The 23,205-nt window shown below is 38.1% G+C and overlaps 1 protein-coding gene across 4 annotated transcripts in view; it reads right to left on the bottom strand.

Annotated features, from left to right (window-relative positions):
- Positions 1 to 7,490: 7,490 nt before the first annotated feature.
- Positions 7,491 to 23,205, bottom strand: part of LOC122721091 (fasciclin-3) — a 305,529-nt gene continuing 289,814 nt past the window's right edge. For 2 of the 4 annotated variants that reach the window (XM_043948354.1, XM_043948355.1), the window contains exons 7-11: positions 23,021 to 23,134; positions 11,616 to 11,646; positions 11,257 to 11,349; positions 10,082 to 10,250; positions 7,491 to 9,522 (exon numbers count right to left, since the gene is read on the bottom strand). In XM_043948354.1, the coding sequence (XP_043804289.1) occupies positions 9,328 to 9,522; positions 10,082 to 10,250; positions 11,257 to 11,349; positions 11,616 to 11,646; positions 23,021 to 23,134 (602 nt within the window). In that variant the 3' untranslated portion in view covers positions 7,491 to 9,327. Of the gene's footprint in view, positions 9,523 to 10,081; positions 10,251 to 11,256; positions 11,350 to 11,615; positions 11,647 to 18,449; positions 19,819 to 23,020; positions 23,135 to 23,205 lie in introns of those variants that run through there. The other 2 variants (XM_043948356.1, XM_043948357.1) reach the window with 2 other exon arrangements.

The raw sequence follows: 23,205 nt of genomic DNA, 5'->3' as shown, positions 1-23,205 counted from the left end.
GAATCCTCATCGTTTGATACTCCACGGGTCGAAGAATTGCTTGGACGAGGGTTTCGACGTATTGTCGAGAGGGAAGCAGGGACTGATTGCCGCCCTCGCGGCGATAGCCTACAGGAAACTGAAGGAGCCGACCAAGTGGCGGAACATGGACGTTGATCAGTTGGTCGACGTGAGCAACAAAATATTCGAGGACATCGTGGATTGGATAAGGAAGGGCCGGCCCAAGTTGAAGGAGGACGTGGAAATAGTAGGCGAGGTGGAGGAGGAAGAGGCGGAGGAGGAGGAGGAGGTGGAAGGGGAGGTGGAGGAGAAATTGTTGCCGAGGCCGAGCCACTTGGACATGAGTATGCTACCGATCAGATTGAAGATGGGGGAGAACGACGTGTTCTTCAAGACGAAGATGAAGATCATTCAGGGGGAAGCGTGCCCGTTGGCGAATCTCGGCGAGGCCCTCGAATGTTACTTCAACCGTTATCCGGAGTTGGTGTTGGAGAACAAGAGACTGATGTACGGTATCTGGAAGGAGGAGTCCCACTTCTTCATGTTCAATCCTTACGGGAGCGACGGCGAAGGTTGGCGCGTTCGCGACTATCCGGCCTCGTTCGCGGTCACCGCCAGTTTGAACGAGTTGGTCGATCTTCTTTACGGCGTGTTGGAGTTCAACGATCACTTTTTCACCATTCACTTCGTCGCGTTGGACTCGATACAACCCGGCCTCTACGCCACCGAACAGATAATAACGGTCCCGACCGACGCGCCGATCGAGAAATTCAAGACGTCCTTTTTACCGATCACGGACGCCGATTTGAAAAAGTTGGAGGCCGAGATATTGGCGGAACAGGTGGTGGTGAAAGAGCCGGAGGAGGACGTATTGGACATCGAGGAAGAGGCGGAGGAGGAGGAGGAGGAAGAGGAGGAAGTGGGGAAGAAGGTGGTGAAGAAGGTTCTGAAGGAGGAGGAGAAGCCTATGATCGATCCGTTGCTCGAGGTGAAGGAGCAGGATCAACCCGATCCTCCCTACCGTTTGAATCTCATCCTATTGACGTCCAACATGAAGATCTACGACGAGAACGACGAGACGATCGATCAGCTCCACGAACAATTAGCTTTGGAGAAGCTCAAGTACAATCATCCACCCCCATACGTTCTGCCATCGAATAAGATCTTGATGAAGCTTCTCGAGGCGAAACGAGCCAAACGATCCATCCCATCTTTGGTGTCCAGGTTCTCCATAGACTCGAGGCTGGACGTGAAAAAGAAGGCGCCGATATACATATCGAAATCGGCCGTGGTCATGCCGACCGTTCCTGAACTCTACGAGCCGATACCCTCGAAAATGATCAAATTGTCTCCCAACAAATACCTGTACTCTAGAATTTTACCGATATGCCTGATGCCTCTCAGAGCTATCGACGATATGTACATCCAGGACGAGACCCTCGCCAAGGCTATAAAGGAGAAAGAGATCAAAAGATTGGAGGAGGAGAGGAGGCGTGCCCAAGAATTCGTGAAACAGGACGCGCCTGAGGTACCGGTGGGAATTCGAATACGACCGTACTTGTTAATGCTCGGCCCGATCATCAAAACGCCGACCCCTGAGAAACGATTAACCATGACCTGTATCGAGAAGAAGAAACGGAAGTGTCTGTTGCCCAAGGACGACGAGGGTGACGCGCTCATGGAGAAGATTCTCTGCAACACCGAGGATTTGTTGCTAGAATTGTTTTTCCCCGATTTCAAAGCGAAAACTGATCAGGTTCGTATATATGTATTATATATCGTATATATACGATATTAAAAAGATATTTAAAAGAGAAATATATATATATATATATATTTATTCGCGCGTCGATTATTATCATTATTATCATTCTTTCGTTGATTGTTTCCCGCGACACGATGCACAGTTGGAAACGAAAATAATGGAGACGAGAAGCAAGCAGATGTTGGCCAGATTAATGGAGGGAGAAACGTCGACGATCAGGAAGTCGCCAACCGGTGGCGGGAAGAAGAAACTGTTAAAGGATATCCCTGGTTTGAAAGTGAGCTTCGAATTCGTTCGATCGAGTTCGTTCCATCCACCCATTGTTACGAATAATAATTCCTTTCTTTCTCTCCCTCTCCCTCTCCCTCTCTCTCTCTGATCTCAAGCTTACCGAGGACGGGATCCGAATAATATCGGGCAGCATGTGCTACGACAACCGCGCCGTGGTCGAAGCCTGCCACTACAAATCTTGCTTCTTCTCCGCTCTGTTGTGCATCCTGACGAAGATCAAATTGGACCCGGACAGCTTCTCCGGCAAGACTCTCGATCAGTTGATATTCCTCGGGGACAAGATCTATCAGAAGACGGGGAAGCTTCGATTCAAGCCGTATCGATGGTTCCACCACATAGAGATCCTGGACACGATTTACAACGTGATCACGAAACAGATCATTTACGCGGATCCCGAGAATTGCGAGGACGACGACCTCGAGTTCGTGACGGACAACTTCTTCGAGAAGAACAAAACGGGGATCATCGTGTTCGCCAATTGCTCGTACGCCGTTTGGACGGCGAACGAACGATACTACTTGTTCGATCCTTACCCGTGCGACGACAACGGGATCGCTTCCGAGGAGGGTTACTCCTGCCTGATGGAATTCTGCGACCTGGCCTCGATGATGGAGAGGATCGAGAGGAACGTAGGCGAGAACACGAAGAAACCGTATCGAGTGTACACGATATGCATAGCCCACATGGAGAGCAGGAAGCGGAAGAAGAAGCGAAAGAAGAGGGCGGGCCGCGTGGTGGAGAGAAGCGCGGTGAGGCAGGCGATGGAGGAGACGGGGGGGCGAGGCGCGGAGGAGTCGCCCGAGATGGAGACGACCGCGATCTCGACCGCGTCCGAGGTATCGTTGATCGAGCAATCGGATTGGGTGAGGAGCGAGGAGTCGAAAGTGAGCCTCGCGTACGACTTGACCATCCCCGGTTTCGCACCCATCGAGCATTACAACGCCTCGATGTTCGACGTGCTGGTCCTCGAGGACGAGATCACCACCCCCGTGTTGCCGCCGTTCAAGAAATCCTCGTTGAGGAAATCGGCGGCGGCCGACGACGAGTTCGAGGCGATAAAGTTGTTGGTGAGGAAGAAGGTTTTCGAGAAGAAGTTCAAGTGTCACTCGGCGATCTCGACCCCCTTGGATCTTTGCATCATGGCGTGGTCGTTGATCCACGACCCGATAACTTGGTCGGTTAGAACGGTGAAAGGTTTGTACGAGGCGAGCGTCGATTACACGTTCGACAGTTTGTTGGCCACCGAGGACTCGACGGTGAGCGACATGATAGACGGCCTCCTGCCCGAATTCGAGATAGCCAACTACGTGTTCCGCGTCGTCTCGGTCCCCCTTCACTACGGCACCCTTTACAGTACCGAGGGTTGGAACCTGTCCATGTCGTTGCAAAAGGTGTTCGACACGCCTAGCTACACGGGGGCGATACTGATTTGCGGGGAATCTCACATCGGTATCTTGAAGAAGGACGAGAATCACTTCGCGTGGTGGACCGTGAGGAGGACGAAGAAGTTGAGGTTCGTCACGTCCGTGGACATGAGAGAATTCTTGAAACTGATCATCCAGGAGATGGATCAACCGAAGGAAACGTTTTTCGTCATAAGAGTGATCACCGTCTCCTACGCCCAGAAGATAGATCCCGATTGCAGCGACACGAAAGGTCTGCACGAGCCGGTCGTGCCGTTGTCGTCCTTGGCCGAGATCCACCGTATGCCGGCCAAGCCTTACGACCTCGAGGCGATCTTCAGGCCGACCTTGCCCGAATCCCATAAACCGATATTCATCCACGGGACGGTCGCCCTCAACAACAGGGACACGGTGGTCGAGCCCAAGGTGAAGAGGTGTTACTTCGTCGCCGTGCTGGCGGTGATGGTGCAGCGGGACATCATTCAAAGCCCGATGCCAGGCATGATCGACAAAGTGATCGAGGTCGCCGAATCGGTGTACAGGGAATTCGGGGAATTGAAATTTCACACGGAACAGATCCTGCGCAACGTTACCCTCATGAACAGGATCTTCGATTTACGGGACGTCGTTTATCCCTTGGTCAGGCTCACGTTCAACCCTCGAACCATGAAAAACGATTTTTACGTCCAGGTTAGCTAGGCAGCTTTACATCCTTATATGCGTGAAAAAGAAAAGAAAAAAAAAAAGAAAAAGATCTTTACCTTTTTTTTTTTTCTCTCTCTCTACCTTCGCCCAACAGGTAAGGAAGCACGTGAGAAAATTCTTTAAAACGAGCTCGTGCGGGATTTTGCACTTTACCAATTGCTGTTACGGTTTCTGGTACTCGAGGGCGACGAACGCCTATTATTATCTAGATCCTTATCAATGCAACGAGAAGGGGAAGAAAGCGGAGCGAGGCGGCAAAGCGTGCCTCTGCATATTTCCCACCATTTGCCAAATGGTGAAACAGATGACGTTGAATCAATTCGAAGAGACGACGGGCTTCTTTATACACCGCCTTCACGTGGAATCGGTCAACATGCCCCCCTTCAAAACGTTCAAGGAGGATCCCATGTGGTTGTACCTCGACTACCATTGGAACTTCAGACACGCCCCTGACATAGTCAAGATGGGGAACAAGAGGAAGAAGCAGGAGATGGAGAAGGAGGAGACGGAACAGCAAAACGTGAAGCAATTCTGGAACAATTACGCTATCGAGGTGATCAATCTTATTTACTCGGTTTGGGGCACGATCGGTTGCTACGATTCCAGATTCGGGGATCGGGCCGGTAGGAATCAAGCGGCGATCTGCATCGCCGTCCTCGCCATGCAGTATCTCAGCCATCCGTCGAGATGGGGCCCGGCCATATTGGACTCGGCGGTGATTTGCGGAGACTCGTACTACACGGAGAGTCTGAGAAGCTCGATGGTACGGTGCACCAAGCACTTCAACAGGTTCAACTTGCAGACCACGTTCAAGATCTTCCCCCACGTGTGGATCATAGACTTCAGGGACAGCATATGCGGGATTTTGTACGGGGCCCGTAACAGGATGACCCTCGCCTGCGCCCTGAAAAAATCCTTCGAAGAATCCCCCAACGTTCTGATCGAATGCAACAAGATCACGTTGGCCGCGCTGGCCGCCAAAGACGGATACTACGTGGCCGACCCGTGCTGGGTCGGACCGCCCCTCTTCACCAAAGACCACGGGGCCATGTACGTTCTACGTTGCAGAAACATGAACTCGTTGGTGTACGCGGTGATCAAGATGCTCAACACGAACCAGAGGCTCGACTTCCGCATCTCCCCCATCCTGTTCACGTTCCAACAGGAGGACTTCGCCGATGTGGTGAAACGGGAGCCGAAGAGGAAGGTGTTGATGGAGCCTCTGAGGACCACCCCGGGCAAAGCGAGCGATCCTGTCGGACCTATACCCGGCGCCCACACCACCCCCGACGAAGACTCTTACCTCACGTATCGCAGGAATCTGAGGGAGGGTTACCAGAAGAGTTACGAGCTCGAGAATCCCCAGCTGCCCTCCGTCGAGCCCGTGTTGGAGAAGGACAACATGACGAGCGCCCTGGTCAGCACCACTTGGCACTTGAATCTGGGCCAAGCCGCCCCTCTCGAGAAAGTCACCCCCGTGTTCGATCCACGGTTGATCGAGCACGTGCCGGAACAATGCGAGCAGCGGGTCGTCGACTCGTTCGAGCCCATGTTACCCACCCAGATGTCCATCACCGACTTCTTGGAGGTTTGCGGTGGTTATCCAACGGTGATGGATTTCGCGAGCGAGCAACCGCCACCGAAGAGGCCGCTCGAGTGCACAGCCGCGACCAGCTTCCTCACGGAAACGGCACGCCAACAGTTCCGAATCCACACCACCGACATGGCCAACGAGGTGTACAAGACTTACAAGCATCGGCTGCCAATGTTGGCCAGGCAGAGGATGATGCGGGAGGAGATAGGCGAGGATATTCAGCCTACCGAGGAAGAGGCGAAGCAGAACTCGCCCGATACGGAGGCGGAGACGGAGGATGAAACGTTCACAGAGACGGAAGCCACCGAGGCCACCGATGAAACTGGATATTAAATGAAATTTTTTTTTTTTTCTTTTTCTTCTTCTTCTTCTTCTTCTTCTTCTTCTTCGATTTTCTTCGCTTCTAATTCATCATTAATTTATTTCGTTCGATATATCTCGAGTCGAATTTTTTCGAAAGTTTTGGTGAAAGTCCCTCGTGTCGTGTCTTGGCCAAACTTTTATTCACTTTTATTTTTCGATTTTTCGCAATTTTGAATATAATCCGTGAATAGATGATTCCGTGGGATCGTTGTCGTGGTCGATCGATTTTGTGGCCAATTGATTTCCTAGAAATCCTAGAGTATTTTACGCTGTTTTATATATGATGTAATATTTTATTATTACGTGTGGTTTTTGGGATTTATCGAACCTAAAAGGATCACGGAACGCCAGTTTCGTTTTGTTTCGTTTCATTGGATGTGCGTCAGTATTTATATATTGAGACGTATATTATTTTATATTTTATAATCTTTCGATAAATGCTTTCATGAACTATAAATAAATAAAAGTGACTATAAATAAAAAGATAACGTAAAAAAAAAAAAATCGATATGTTTTCGTAATTTATATGGACGTGCAATAATGCGCGTTTGTTTTCGAGAGATTGTTGCACAATATTTATTAAGCAACAAAATACGGAATGATAATTACGTGGAAAATTTTAAAACTGATAATAATCGAAACGTTTCAACGTTTGCTCATACGTAGATGTATGAAGTATCGTTCGATATTTCTCTAACGTTTCGCGCGAAGGTAAACCACTCCAGAGTTCTATGACTTCGATGTATGGATCGAATTGTCCTTTATTATTTTTTGAAATCATTCGAAGATGTGGTCGTTAAGACGAAGCGGTCCACCTTGGACCCTACGATCATCGAACTCTTTTTACTTGCCTCAAGAATTTACTTGTGACTTTTTCTGAAAGTCAAGGTTTCAAGACCAACATTAATCAAGAGATTCTCTTAAAAAGTAAAAATTTGGTTTTCTCATTAATTATCTTCGAGTAAAATAGGCAAATTAATCTCCAATTGTAATTTATTTGACAAAAACGTACAAATTAATAAGTTTAATGGTGGACGGCAATTAACGTTAAAATAAAAAAAAAAAAACTTTACAATACGCATAATGATACATAAGAAATGAATAAAAATAAAAAAGGATTTATTCTACTTACGATGATAATGACACAAATTTAATTGGAAAAAAAAAAAAGAAGATTTAGATTTTAGCCTTAATGGAATACGATATAAAATACGATTAATTTTTATAAAAAAAAAAAAAATTATACAAATATTCGATATATTCGACAAATATTAATCGATATTAAAAATACGCGACGCATCTCGTATAATTTTTCTTTTTGCGTCTAATTATCATTAATCACGCAATAATAATTGTTAGCGATACGAAATGAAATTAGTAGGATTTATTATATATATATATAATATATATATAAATATATATTATATATCATTTAAGTAAGTATAAGAAAATTCACAATATACAAAACATAGGATACATCGTTTTAAAGCAGCTTGGTTCGTTCTGTTTGATATGATTCGAAAATTACACCGACGCATCGTATTTTTATTATCTGCAATTATATCGCATAGTATAAAATGTAAAATATTGTGCATTCTAAATCAATGAAGAAATGTATATATATATTTATATATTTATATATATATAGAGTCAAAAAATTTTTTGTTTATATATCAACATTTACATTTTTTTATATCTTTCATTCTTTCTCAACTTTCGTAAAATTCGTTAGATTCGTTAGATAAGATATTCGTTAGGATTTTGTATGCGATTCGTAACAGTTTGCAGGAAGCGAACTTTTCAAGCGACTTTCAAACGAACAGCACGTACGATACAGATATTACATATTTTATTACGCTCTAAATGCACGCGGTAACAATAGTAACAAGAGAATTTAAGTACGTGAACTCCGTGATCTTTCTCCTTTCGCGCGGGAATAATTTATAAGGCAAGAAAATCCACAGAGAATGGAACTAAATTTTAATCAAATTGTATCTTTCACGAGAGATATATTCGATGGAAATTTAACAGTAAGCAGAAATCATTGCTTATTCCGTTGTAAAATGTGTAAATTCACGGGTAAATTTATCGCGTTCCAAGTGAAAAAATTTCTATTATTCCCTATATTTCTATTCATAGTAATTTATTCAAATGATTAATTTCTAAAGTTCGATTGCTTGATCGATTGTTCAGCTTCGTTTATTATCGCGAAATTCTATGGAATTCTTGACCTTTTCCCCAACGACAGAAAGAAAGAAATAAATCAGGTTTTAATCGTTGCATTGAAAATGCACTTTTTACGATGCCGCGTCAACCATTTGATTTTTTTCGCACGAGGTACTATATATTTTATTTTTGCTTGCTCAACTTTGAACGTTAGATCTTTCTCAATCTTGTACGGGCAATGGACGAGTATCAGAAGGCAAAAACGGTTTAATAATGTGCTGCGGTAACGAATATATTTATATAGGTATATGTTACCTATATATTAAACACCAGTAGGCTCGTTCTTTTTTCCACCTTAAAATTTAAGCTCGCGGTGAACTCGTGGCTTCCTACGAATAAATTTAAAACGATTCTCTACGAGTGTGAAAAGATTAATTAGAATTAAGCAGAAAAAGGAGAAGTGTTCCGATTTTGATTGTACCAAACCGTGTAATAGAGTTTTCTTTCTTTCTTTGATTCTTAAAATTTTTGGAAATATTTTCAAAGTTTTCCTAATTTTACATCTCGATTTTACTTTCGCGTGATCTATGAAAAATGGAATTCCTCTTCAACCGTCGATGTTTCGATGTCCTTGTGTACGTTTAGTATTTTAAAATTATTTAAAATAACTTAAAAGTAATTTGTAAAAATAATAATAATAAAAAAAAAAGAAACATTAAGTAGATCGTTTAGATCCTTTTCAGTCGGATGTAACCATACGGTGTTTAATATTTTTTAAGTACTACCATCATTTTTATCACTATCTTTCTTATTAAACGATTCGCACCGTACACTCACATTTCATATTAAGAATAAGTTAAAAAACGTAGAAAATCTAAATATACGATATACGAAAAGGACGATTATCGTATACTGAAAAGGATCGAAATAACGTAACAAATGTGTGTTAATCACGAAAAAAAAGAAGAAGAAAAAAAAGATAAAAATTTGTGATTGTTTCGCAAAATTTTCTCTCTCTCTCTCTCTCTCTCGAACGAATTTTACTCCTTGGGTGTCTGTTGTTCCTCCGTCGATGTTTTCGTGTATAAGATCTCGGCGTATTCCGTTTTGTCCTCGTTCAGATGCCGAATTGGAACATTCTGTTGCTGTTGCGTCAAGTCCAATTCGGCATAAACTATTCCTCCTTCGTCCGTGGTTGGTTTAGCAACACCTTGGGCAATTGGTGCTGCTTGATGCTGTGGAATTCACAGTCTTATTAATTGCCATTATAATTCCATTGCTTTACGATCGGTTAAAAGGTTTTCTATAATTTATATCATATTCCACTTGAAATAATTTTTACAAGAGAGTGGATTTAATGTAGAATTTGTCGTGTTATTTTCCTATTCTATATTAAAATATTCTTGGTTATCGCGAAATCTTTTTAAGTTTTTTTGTCACTTCAATCGCTGAATATTTAATATTTTTTTTTTTTTGGTATCGATATAAAAATATAATAAGTAACTTAAAAAGCATAATTAATGTTATCTACTTATCTATCTATAAGAGCTATTAAAATATAATATCGCTTGATTCGTAGAAACGATTAAATTTAAATATGCAAAGATCAAAAGTAAAACGTATAATTTTTTCTACAATATATCGATACGCATCCCTTATTATTATTATTATAAGAATAAAGGAAATTTTTAGAAACAGTTAACGCGTTAACGATTAATCGAAGTGGATATATGATATTTGATTGAAAGGAATGTAATCCGCGACAGAAAGATTATTCGAGAATAACTTGTTTACCTTCTCATCATCCACTGTAACGACAGTTCTCATGGTATCGGTGTCAGCGCCAGACACTTTATCCTTGTTGCGTTTAAATAGGTTAGACAGACTGATTCTCGATTTCCGTTCTTCTCGGGATCCATCCACTTCCGTTCTGGAATAGCGGCCGGCACTTTCCGTATCACTTCTAATCAATACAGTTTATTCTTTTTAAAGTTTGTTTGATATTTAATTTTCATTTCTTTCTTTTTTTTTCTTTCTTTCTTTCTTTTTTTTTTTTGAAACAATTATTCCAATATATGAGAATATTATTCAATTACGAGAATAAATTCGAAGTGATTGTTGTGTAACTGAACAAAAATTTTCGAATTTTTATTTTATTAAAAGATAGAAAAATAAACAAGAGAAATAAAATAGTTTTAATGTGAAATAAAGTAGTATTATTGATTATTGCGAAATAAATCGATAAATGCGAAATAAACGATTTACATATTGAAATAATCAAGATAAAATCTAATAGAAAAAAAAAGTTTTATGTCTTTAACGTATACGTGCAATGGTATATACATATCTTTTTTTCTCGTTTGATTTTTATAAAGTTTGAATTATAAAATACTTTTGACGTCAGTTTTAAAGAATCGCTTCGAAAAAATGGGAAAAATATTATAAATTCACTTGTTATTATATTTATACAAAATAATGTTACTTTAATAATATAAAATTATTAAAATATGTTATAAAATATGGTTAATCAAAATTATAATTTTTAGAACGTTCATAATATGAAGGCATAAATGAATGAATTGATTATATATTTTTTTTCAATATTATTACGGAAAATTAAAAATTTGTCTACTGCGAATTACAATATTTGTCATAAAGATGAGATTATGTAATTTCTCGCAAAAAGAAAAAAAAATTAAGTTGCTTTGATTGTTACAGTGACTAAACATATAAATATCTATCAAGAAGCATGGAAAAATTGAACGTAGGTAAGGAGAGCGAGAAGTTAAAGCTGATTAATAAGCAGACGTACACAAGAAACAGCGAGTAAACAGGGAATGTAGAAATTATAAGGTAACAAGCGACGGATTATAATTATCTCGGTATTTTCCATAAAAATTATGACGTTAACATTGAGCACAAGCTTGATGTTTCTTTCTTTGAAGGAAAGTAGAAAATAAAACTCTTGCCTTTGCGTTTCGTCTTGGCTTATCGATTTCTCAAAACGAAGTAGATTAACGCTCGCTGCCGGATCCGCAAAGTCTTTGATTCTGCGCGATTTCCTGGTAATATGGTAAATACCGATAGATGTAATTCAACTGATATCGATTGCGTTTGTCTTTCATTCTTTTCTTGTCGTTTTTATTCGTATATATATACAAAAAGAAAAGAAAGTAACATAAATTTAAGTGTGTTTGTCTCTTCTACGAAGCACCAGCAGGGAAAAAGAAAAATATTAGTTACGAAATTCGGTGCAAAATATTTAAAGTGAGTTGTGCTACTAAAAGAGAATAAGGAAATTTTTTTTTAAGAAAAGATAAATACTCACGACTCGCCAAGATTCCTAGACGTCGTGTTACCTGTAAATAATCGAAAAAAAAAACAGATTTCGTTTAATCAGATCGAATAACACGAGCGTTAATAAAATTTTCAATTCCCGATTCTAATTATTTATGATATTATAATCGATCGATTATTCGAAGTTATTATCGAACGATAGATCGATGAAAGAATTGAAAATTAAGCTTTTGAACGAAGTTGCTGTGACGGGATGGCATATTCTCGTGTACGTTCTATATATGTATTTAAAACAAATGTTTTATTTCAAAAATCATATAATACCTAAGTTATAATATCATAGCGATGAATGAACTTACAATTAATTACATACAGCTCTTCTATATATTAATTTCATTTGAATTCTTAATTAAATTTACTCTTGCCTATTGCGTTGTATCTACAATTACAGATACAAAATGTTCATGTTCATTTTCTTTTCGTGTTCGTTCCTTACGTGGTCGTAGTGTGTACGTGTATACATGCTGTGTGGGTGTATATGTGTAGATGCCGCGTGCACGAACACGCGTTATTCGTTATTTCACTTATCGACCGTATATAATAACATTCAAAACTTCATTCATTTTTTTTTTTTTCCGTTTCTTCTTCGTTTTCGTAGTTTTTCTTCTTCGTTTTGTCAAACAGTGATTTGATCCATCTTTCTTTTTTTTTTCTCTTTTTTTTCTCCCCTATTCAATTTTTTTTTTTTTTTTTTTTCCTTTTAAGTTTAACGTTTAAAGTTAAGCGATCTCTGAAGTATTCTTAAAGTGTTTTCCTTCTCGGTGACTCGCATATACACATATTGGGCCCTCGTTACGAAAAATGAATTCTAAGGATAGAAGAAACAACCGAAGTATGAAAAACTAATGTTTCCAAAAAATCATAATCGTATCCTTTCAACAACGGTATGTAGCATGCTTGTGCTCAACCGATCGATGATCAACATTCTAAAAATGTTTCAGAGAACACCGTAATCAGGTATTCGCGATCGTCAATATCCCTCGTGATCTTTATAGTCGTATTTAATATCTAGACTTAACATAAATATATATATATATATACTCCATTGTATGGCCAACGATCATGCTTTCTCATAATATTACACTAAAAATCTTCTCGTTAATTTTTATTAGAAGTTTTACAAATTTTCAACCTCTCTCGTCCTTTTTTTCTTTCGCGACGAAAACGTTTCTTTTTTTTTTTTTTTATATTCGATCTCTTTGTTTATATTCTAAGATCAAAAAAAAAAAAAAAAAAAAGAAAAAAAAGAAAAGAAAAAAGATCCGATATTTCCATATATCGTATGAGCATAGATCTAACGAGAACATATTTATATGTATCTTTGATACAAATAGATATAATATACATGTACGAGTGTAATCGCAGCATGATCATCGTATCGTTTTTAAATAATAATTAATTAACCATTAAGAATAATGAACCATTAGAAATGAATTACGAAATAAGCGGCTTAATATCGTTTAAAATGTACCGCAAGGAATTTTTGTACATCAACGTATTATATCCGCGCTTAATATTCCTTACAAAAGGACGTTCCACCTCCTCTCTATATTTCTCCCTTTCTCCGATCGTTTCGCGTTTAATCGATTATCGTTTGCTTTATCGACGTGCTTTCATTGTCGTAAGCGCGTTGCACGAACAGGTCGTCGAACACAAGTCGTATATGTATACCACAGACGGCAACGAATGCTCGTCTTTTTCTTTTTTTTTTTTTTTTTATTTTTTCTTCCTTTCTTTCTCGTTCTCCCTCCTCTTTCTCTCCATCCCTTATTCTTTTTGTTTCTTTCTCCATGTACACGAGTTCCTCGACAAATTCGTTTCTAGGTTGCCAGGGGATAGGATTCGATAGAGGATTCGAGCGAAACGATGAAATCCTCCGCATCCTTCGATTTATCGTGAAGGATTTTCGGAGTGTATACATTGGCAGTGAGATTTCCTTTAGACACGGCTCTTCGTTCGTCGTTTCATCCGTTTTGTGCTGATTTTTCTTCGCTCTTGATATTCCGGTTCGATGCATTTTTCGTCGCCGATCGATCGAAGACGATCACCTTGGATCGAACGTGGTATTTTTCATCCTCGATTAAAAGTTGAAAGTTCCTCGATTCTCGAGAAATAAATTCGAGAGGGAGAGAGAGACTGTCACGGTTAATTATTAATTTTAACTTGGCATTCTTGATTCTTTCTCGAAATTGTTTCCATCCAAAAATTTTTATCCCCAATTTCATTTCGTCCAAGGGATGATCGTCCTCGTCGCGACGATTAAGTAAAAGAAAAATCATTGGACACGTGAATATTGTAAAATACTTCGAAACGGTGTACAATTATATAGCGTATGCGTGTATAAAAAAATTCGGGCGGCCTTGGACTCTTTTCGTCCTTCATCATCCTATCATCGTGTTAAGTATGACGATGTGTTTCTTCCCTTCTCTTTAGGCTTTGTTTTACAATTACATTTAATACGTTTAATCGCTCGTCACACAATAATACACACGACATAACAAAACGTTACGCGTGATTCGTTGAGAAATGCACGAATCTTGCACATTTGCTTCGCTAAATCGGACATTTGTAAATTGGCAGTATGAAGAATATTATTTCTTTGTACAGTGATTAACCTAATAGATAATTGACAAAAATTTGATTTGTGAAACTTCATTTTTTTTTTTTTTTTAATATTACTATAAAACAAGAGGGCCCTGATCATATATCTTCGTTTATCATTTCTTTTTTTTTTTTTATCTGTTTTTAAATCTGTATTATAATATATTTAGGCAGTTCTAGTGTTGAAATTTAGCAGAGCAATGGGTAGAGAAACGTGCGTTGCTCACAATGACATACGGCTCAGCCTCTTTAACGGCACAAACGACGCTTCGACACTGCAAACACGATACAAATTATAGTATTTAATTGGCAACGTACAATCCACGTGTAATCGATTTACTTTCTAAGTAATTTCCAACTCTCTAGTTTCTTTTTCCCCCGCACTGTTCTCTTCTTTTTTCTCACCCGGATAAGATAATATTTTACGACCGGGACGATCGTATTTCTCTCCTCTCATTCGTCCATCGCGAAATTCTTTTTTAAAACTCACGCTTAAGTTATATTAATAATAACCATATTACTCTTTCTCTCTCTCTCTCTTTCTCTCTCTTTCGCTCTCACTCTCACTCTCACTCTCATTCTCACTCTCACTCTCACTCTCACTCTCACTCTCTCTGCCCAATAATAGTCTTTTTCTCAAAAAATTCACGGATAACGACAGGTCGCTCGGCAATTGGAGTGCAAGTGGATAAATAAGTTTATTCAGTTTAATATTTACGAGTTGCAAGCCAAGTGCCCTCGACACAGAATATATATAATATATATATTCATTACTATTATATTCAATCTCGTACCATAATATTTATAATATATTTATATATATATATTTATTTATTTTATATATATATATATATTTAATATATACAACACGTAATTTTTCTCGATCGATCGTCTTCGCCCGACCAGTTCCTCCGGAATCTTTCCTCTTTCTTTAATTTCTCCTCCCCTCAATTTTCGTTACTTTCCGCCATTTTCGTTAATCGTTTCCGTTTGATTCTTATTACATCTTTATAAATTTGGCGATGAGCGAGAACTCGTTGGACGAGACGATCCCTCTTTGTAAGTGAAAACACGATCGCATATGGAAAAAAGTGAAGGAGTGTATGTGCAGAATTCGGAAATGTTTCGTCAACGAGTGACAGATACAGGGTACTCTCGTCTTCTTCTCACCCTCCCTCCCTCCCTCTTCTTTCTTTTCTTCTTTCCCTTTTTTTTTCTTTTTTCTCTTTTTTTTTTTTTTTTTTTTTTTTTTTTACTTTTTATATTTTTGCCCCTTTACTCTTTTAATAATTCATCTTTACGACGCCGTGGACACCTACGTTCGTGAACTTTTTTCTTCTTTCTGTTGAGAATGTGTGCGCGTGTGTATGTGTGTGTATGTGTGTATGTGTGCAAGTGTACACGTAAAATCGTTAGTTCCTTTTCATCTTCTTTTTTTTTTACTTTTTTCGTGAATATTTTTTCTCTCTCTCTTTTTTTTCTTATCGACTGAGCTAAGTAAGGATTATTCCGTAGAAAAGTACAAAGAACACTTATTGTCGAATGGGAATGATAATGAAAAATCGAAGTTAAGTTGGCGATCGAGAAAGGAAAAACACTTGCGGGCGTTGTTTCTTTCGCGAACGAAAGGGGAAACAACGAGGCAACGCATCGTTTTCGGAGAACATCGCGACTGTGAACGAACCTAATTGTGAACGTCGATTATCGAATATCTTTCTTCATCCGTACGAGTGTCGTCTAATTAATCGTTATCGAATGATTCGTACGTAAAGTTCGATATCAAAAGTTAACCATTTAAAATCAGACGTATCGTTTCAGAATTTTGGTGTTTTCTTTTTTTTTTTTTTTTTTCTTCGATGAAACTGACTGCACGTTTTATATAAAATTTAGGTTAAAATTGTTCGTAGAAAAATTCGACAGTCGAGAGGAATGTGTTTTCAGTCTTTGCCGCGGTCTCGAAACATGATGATACGTGTAATGATGGCTAAAGTGCTGCTAACGTGCCAACGAATTTTTTTTAACTTTTATCCGCCTATATATTTTTTAACGATATTTTTATACAAATTTTTATATCCATTTTTTCTCTTCCTTTTTTTTACAAAACACATCTTAAACATATATTTGTGCTATTCGTGGAAATTCTTTAGTGAAAAAACGGAAAACGTTTTGTAAAAAGTTTTAGTAGAAACGGATTAAAATCATTGCGAGAGTTTAAACGATTGTCAAATCAATTTTTCCTTAAAAATATGAATAATCCGATCGTCGAGTTATCGAGTCGCGACACATCCGAATATTAAAAAGAGTATTATAAATATCATATATTCTGAACAATCATTGGATCGATTGAACGTGTAAAAGAGATTGATACGTAGAAAAGATAGGGCGTGTGCGTATATATATATATATTTCTAAAGAGGAAAAAGAAAAAAAAATCGAATTAGAACACGCCCCCATTTCCGTGTCATTGAATTATTCGAATATTCGTATACACGCGTAAATAATACTGTTCTGCTAAAAGAAGAAAAAAAAATCACATTTACAAATTATAAAACGCGAGATACGTGATCACGTGTCAGTCAGCACGCGTTGACTATACATATGTCCTAGATAAAAAAACAAAAAAAAAAAAAAAAAACAAAAGGACTCGTCTAAGAACGAAAGCTATATCGTGGAATGTGTTCGTTTCTGTTTCTCTTCCCCCCCCTTTTTTTTCGAACGTGGTTACGGCGTTATTTTTTTAATAGGTCTCTTTACACGTGCACGTAAAGCGTTTTCTTCTCACGGTTGATAATTCCTTCTATCGTCGTTGAAAAAAAAAAAAAAAGCTTTGAAAAAATTCAGCCGAACGTTAAGCGTGTTGGAAGCTTTTATCCTCTGCGTTTAATTCATTAAAAAACATCCGTTCGTATACTCGTGCAATTGCTCACAAAATTTATTTGACCATTTAAATATATATGTATATATATATATATATTTCTTTTTCGTTGTAAATTGTGTTTTACATTGAAACCGTTTCGAATCGTATCACCGTAAAATAAAACAGTAAATATTTAAATTGAAAAATAAACTTCGACTCGCACTTTTTTTCTTTTTTTTTTTTTTTATCGAATACGTAATTTTACTCGATCTAACACCTTTGCTGTTAACCAATTGTATCATAAATCTATATTTAAAACAAACTCGCAGAGACGATTCTTCGAGAAAAGGGAATATCGAACCGTGGAAATTTTTTTTTCTTTTTGTTCGTCGTGCACGCGTAATTCATCCTACTCTCCTATTTTTATTTTTTACTCTTTTGCTCTAGATTTTCCCCATCCCCCACCCTCCCATTTATTCTTCAACGTTGATGCGTCCTTTTTTTTTTCTTTTTTTTTTTTAGAAAAAACTCGTCTACAAAAATGTTTGATTTGTTCGCGCCAAGCTTGTGAAACTTTTCCAATATCCGAGAAACTTCCCGCTCGTCCCCACTGTTTCGCACTTGTAATCGCTTTGTTTTATAATAATTATTAGACGTCGCGTACGTTATTCATCGTGCACGACACATTCCCTACGACAATCTATCTTTTTCCCGAGCGTGAATCTCCAAAGGCGGTCTTTCTCTTTCCATTGGAAACTCGATTTATTTAGAATAGAATAAAATTATTCGAGGACAGCTCGCAAACGCGTGTTATCTAACAACGATATTCCTTAGCGATATTCCGATTCCAATCAACTTCTCGAGGATGAATATATATATATATATATAAAATCTCTTTGATCTTTTTTTAAATTTTAGATAAATTTTAAGGTTTCTTTTTTCTTTTTTCTTTAATTTTATAAATTTTTAGAGATCTTCTCTTGGGGCAAAATAACGATCGACGAGGTACAAGTTATAGGTTACAGACTGTTCCTTTTTTTTTTTTTTTACTACTATTCAGTCTGTAAAATTTACTTCTCGAAATTTTATTTTATTGCCGCTGAATATTTCATAACCTATAACGTGTAACTCGAAAAGGTATATCTTCGTTGGGAAAAATCTCCTCGAAAAGTTAACGATCGATACAACGACGCGTGTTTGTGTACAATTATTTAATAAAGTGTGAAAATGATCGAACTCGATCGAAGCGAATTAATCCCCCCCTCCCCTCCCTCCCGTTCGTGTGACGCGTGTGTATATATATATGTGTGTATATATATATGTGTATATATATATATGTGTGTGTACGTGTGTGTACGTATGTTTCGTCGAGAAGAAAGAAAAAGGGCGGTGAACGATATACCGCCGATTGGACGACGGTCGCGGGTCGCGTCGCGAAAAAATCCTATTTACAAAAGTTATACACGGCGATCAGGGAGACCGGAAAAACGTTTCGCTTGTCGCGATTATATCGTTTATTATTATTTTTTTTCTTTTTTCATTTTTCATCTTTTTTTTTTTTTCTTTTTTTTTCCCTTTCTTTTAATCGAGGCATCGAGGGATCGTTTCCCGATCGTTGACGAGCGGAGAATCGTGTTTTCGCGTGTTACGAACGCAGCTGCCATCGAAGAGACGGAAAAATTGTACAAGGAAATGCGAGGAAATGCAAGTACAGAGATAAAGGATATCAGATTTGACGATACGCGGGGATTCATACTTTTATGCTTTGTGTCACGGCGAATAAAAAATAACAATTAATACTCGTGCGTCGCGTGAAAAATAAATACGCGATATTATTGTATAGAAAAAGGAAATAATAATAATAATAATAATAATAATAATAATAATAATAATAAAAAATAGAAAGAGATTCGTTCTTAACAAACTAAACGCGAGATTCGTGCGACGAGATGTAGAAAGGAGCGCGTGTTCAACCTTCCTGTTGAGAATTACCTTCGCGTCAATGGGATATACGAATTTTTAGTCACTTATCTCGGATGTTAACGGCGTCGTTCAATGAGCGAGCGAATTATTTTGAAAATAATCGAGTGAAGAAAGTTGGAGTTCGTTTCGCAAGGGAAATTGGATCGAATCGGCGTCAGGAAACTCGTGATCTCGTAACGCTGTTACAGAAGTAAAAACTTCAGTCTATAATATATTAAAAACCAATCATTTCCTGGAATATTTCGAATTCCGCCCCGTTCCCTCGAATCCATTTCGTTTCACGATTTCGATCCAAATCACACCTCGATCCACGAAATACGAATAACGAGATATTATTTTTCGCGGGATGAAAGATCGGTTTGCAAAAGTTTTTTTGATCGTCGAACCGAGGTGACAGCTTATTTCCGCGTGAGAAGAAGGAACGACCGTCGAAAAAACGACGACGACGACGACGACGACGACGACGATGATCGGTCGATTCTTTTTTCTTTCTTTTTTTTTTAAACAGGCGTGTCCGTCTTCTCGTCCTTCTTCGCCTCCTTGACGTCGGTGCGCCCGTTCACGTATTCCGTGCTCGCGTGTATCGGATTCTCCTGGCCACCCTGCGGTATTTTCTCATCGATGATACGCGGGTCCTCGTCGTGATCCTCTTCGTCCTCGTCCCCAGGGGTGATGTGCGCCTCGCTTCCGGCGCCGACACCGCTCGCAGCTTCCTCGTCGCCCCGACGCCTCGCTGCAACAAGCAACGCCACGATCGGTCAAGGCAAAAGTGCGTGTGTGGATCTCTCTCTCTCTCTCTCTCTCTCTCTCTTTTTCCCCCCTCCCCTCTATTTTATTTTATTTTATTTTAGTTTTTTTTTTTAATTGGTTTAATATCGTTTACCCTCGAGGACGAGGTTACTTTTTTTTTTGTTTCGTTTCGTTTTATATTTAATATTTTTTTCTGTCGCGTTAGTGTCGTCCGTGTTTTCGTGTTGTTAATGTGTTTTTTTTTTTTTTTTTTGGTTTCGATCGATTTTCATCAAGTGCGAGGGATTTGCAAACGCGCGAGCTACTTTGGCGATGGACTTTCCTTCGTGCGTTTCGGGATGACGTTAGATCAAATTAAAATTTTCTTCGTGTTAAGTAAGAAGGATTATTTTTAGAATTTTGGAAATTTACCGCGATGCGGTTGATTTTTGATTACGGTTCCCTCGTCGGGACGCGTGTTACTCAGGCGTTTGCAAAATCGAAATCGATCTGATCGATTGTTAGAAACTGTGTTAATAATCATAAACATTCAAACAGGCAAGTCATCGCACTAATAATAATAAATAATATAATCCAAGCAAGTGAATAAACGTGAGTAAGTAAACGTGATAAACTTTGAACACGTAATCATCTAATTGTCATCTAAGGTAACATCGAGAATCGTGATGGGAAAATCCAGAGGGAATTGAATTGAAAGAATAAAAAAAGGGAATCGATACGAGCATGCTTGTACGATCGTCATTTAATAATCGTGAGAAATAATAATATCGTGACATATATATATATATATAATTAATCGTATTATTTCTAATCGGAAAGAAAGAGAAAATGTAATCCACATTTTGTGGGGGGATGCAAAATTGAAAGAAAGATAATTGAACGCATCGATGAAAGGGAATCTGGTCTGGTTTTTCGATTCGAACAAATGTCACCACACTTGCCTTCGCCGATTGTCGTTGCTTGTCGCAAAGGAAATTCGCTCTTTTTCTTTTTTTCGTTCGACCCCGATAGTCGTGAAATTTGGAGAAATCCCGCGGGGGATTTCTTGAACAACGTGTCGCTACAATCGTGGCCTGAGTCAGTGTTTTTCAAACAGCTTCGATTCTCTATTTAATCGCGAATGAACGATCTCTTTGCATTTGTGAATTACAACAAGTATATAATGGTCTGGTCGAAGAATTGCATAATCGAAAATACTTTTTTTTAATGGAAATTTTTCATCCTCTCTGTCGTAATTCTTTCCCTTTTTTTCTTCCTTAAATGGTATTTCTCTTTTTTCTTTTTCTTTTTTTTTTTTTTTTTTTGATAGAAAGAAGAGAATTTGAAAAACACTGGGCGAATAATAATAAGAGCATAAATTAGGCATGGTATTAGTACATGCTGTGAGACTAAGCACAATGTGCATGCACGAATGATCGATATATGTATGCTCGTGATTGAATGAAACCAAATCTCATAATATTTAATATTTCACAATTGTTCTCAATTCGTTCTCTCAATAATTTTTGTCGAATTAAAATAATGCATAATGTTTCCTTCTCTAACTAGTTTTATTATAAAGTGATAAAAAAAATGAAGAAAAATAAACTTAGGATCAAAAAACGATTATTGGAGAAAGAAAATATGCATTCTGGATTTATTTAAACGTTCTACTATTTGTACTAGGATTATTTTAAACGGAATCTTGCCATTAGATAATCGATTGGTTGAATACAAATGATTTAAAAAAAGGAAAAAAAAAAAAAAAAATAAAGAAAAAAGAAATATGAATATTCATCGTCAAAAATAAATGTGTTTGCCCAATCACAGGCCGATAAACGAATCGTTCCGAACAATGAAATTCCGACTTGTTCATTCGTCACGCGGTTATCGATTACACGCCAGATTTCTGATACGATTTTAATCGAACTTTCGACTCTCCGCTAAATGTTATCCAGAAGTTTTTCTTTTCTCATTTTTTTTCTTTCTTTTTTTTTTTTTTTTTTTTATTCATCGCAAACGAATGGAAAAGAATCGATCGAGATCAATCGATAGAGCTCTCACTCGTTCTCGAACGAACTTCAAAACAATTTCTATTTTTTTATTATTTTATAAAATTTACCATAACGATAGTATATATGGAACATTTCAGATTATATCGTAAATTTCAATATAACCAAATTCTTAAACTCTTCTCCACGGTCGTTTTAACTCGATATTAAAATGTTCGTTTTCACATTTCGGGCAAATATCATTTCGCAACGCTTGAGATCATTCCTCCGACGTCGAGATATTTTCGCATTCAAGAGATAAACGTTAGAACCGTTTTCTCACCGATTAGCCAAGACCAGGTGCACGATCGTAATATAAGAGTGGCGAGGATTTTAAATTGAAAAAAAAAAAAAAAAAAAAAAAAAAAANAATGATCGGACATCACGGATATGAGAGAAATGGCGAAATGAAACGAGGATAAACGAGCAATATACTTTGTTGAAAAAAATGGGGATTGCTTTTTGTTTTTTTGTTTTTTTTTTTTTGCTGCCTGAGGTGACTTACCCCTGGACAGTGTCATGCCTAGAGTACGGAATCGCAAGGTAATTGTTGCTGTTTCTCCTTATTCTTTACTTGGCCCGACTTGCATGCTGTCCTATCGGTAGCGGCACAACACACAAGACATTTGTATACATACAAATATATAGATATGTAAAAAAAATAAGAGACATTTAAAATTTTACGATTTTAAGAGTACAGCTAGGAAATATCGTTCGCCATCTACGTACACGCACGACCACTCATTTTATCCGATTAAAAATCATCGTTATATGACGTTATATATAAGTTTCTTATTATGGATATCTTTTCTTCTTTTTTTTTTTTTTTTCAACGACAAAAGTATCTGTATAAATATCCTATCCATCGATATAAAAAATAACGCGAAATATCTTATGGCGTTATCTATAGTTAGATACAGTAATCGAAAAAATTGATTGATTCTAATTATAATTAATTCTCGTTTCTTTCTTTCTTTCTTTTTTTTTTTTTTATTAATTCGTTCATTTATCCTATTTTCTCGTTTAATTTAATCGTGTAAATTGATCAAAGTGTAATAAAGTACACGAAAAATCGCCAAAAAAAAGGATGGGGGATATCGCGTTGGCACGTGTTCCAATTTTAGTGGGAATTAATTGGAAAAATGTGGCACTCACCTGCGAAGCACCAGCGTCCGGTCGCACGGGCAAAAATTAGTATGAAAACGATGAGAAGTAGCACCAGGGCACCGACCACGATTCCGATGATAGAACCAGCATCTAAATCGACGCCTGAAATTTCGTAGAAAGCCACATTGACGTTTTTTTCTTTTTCTTTCTTTCTTTCTTTCTTTTTTTTTTTT

The sequence above is a fragment of the Apis laboriosa genome, unplaced genomic scaffold (assembly GCF_014066325.1).
Source record: "Apis laboriosa isolate Shangri-la unplaced genomic scaffold, ASM1406632v1 scaffold13_cov153, whole genome shotgun sequence".
Classification (NCBI taxonomy): Eukaryota; Metazoa; Arthropoda; class Insecta; order Hymenoptera; family Apidae; genus Apis; species Apis laboriosa.
This window is presented reverse-complemented; position numbering and strand designations above follow the sequence as displayed.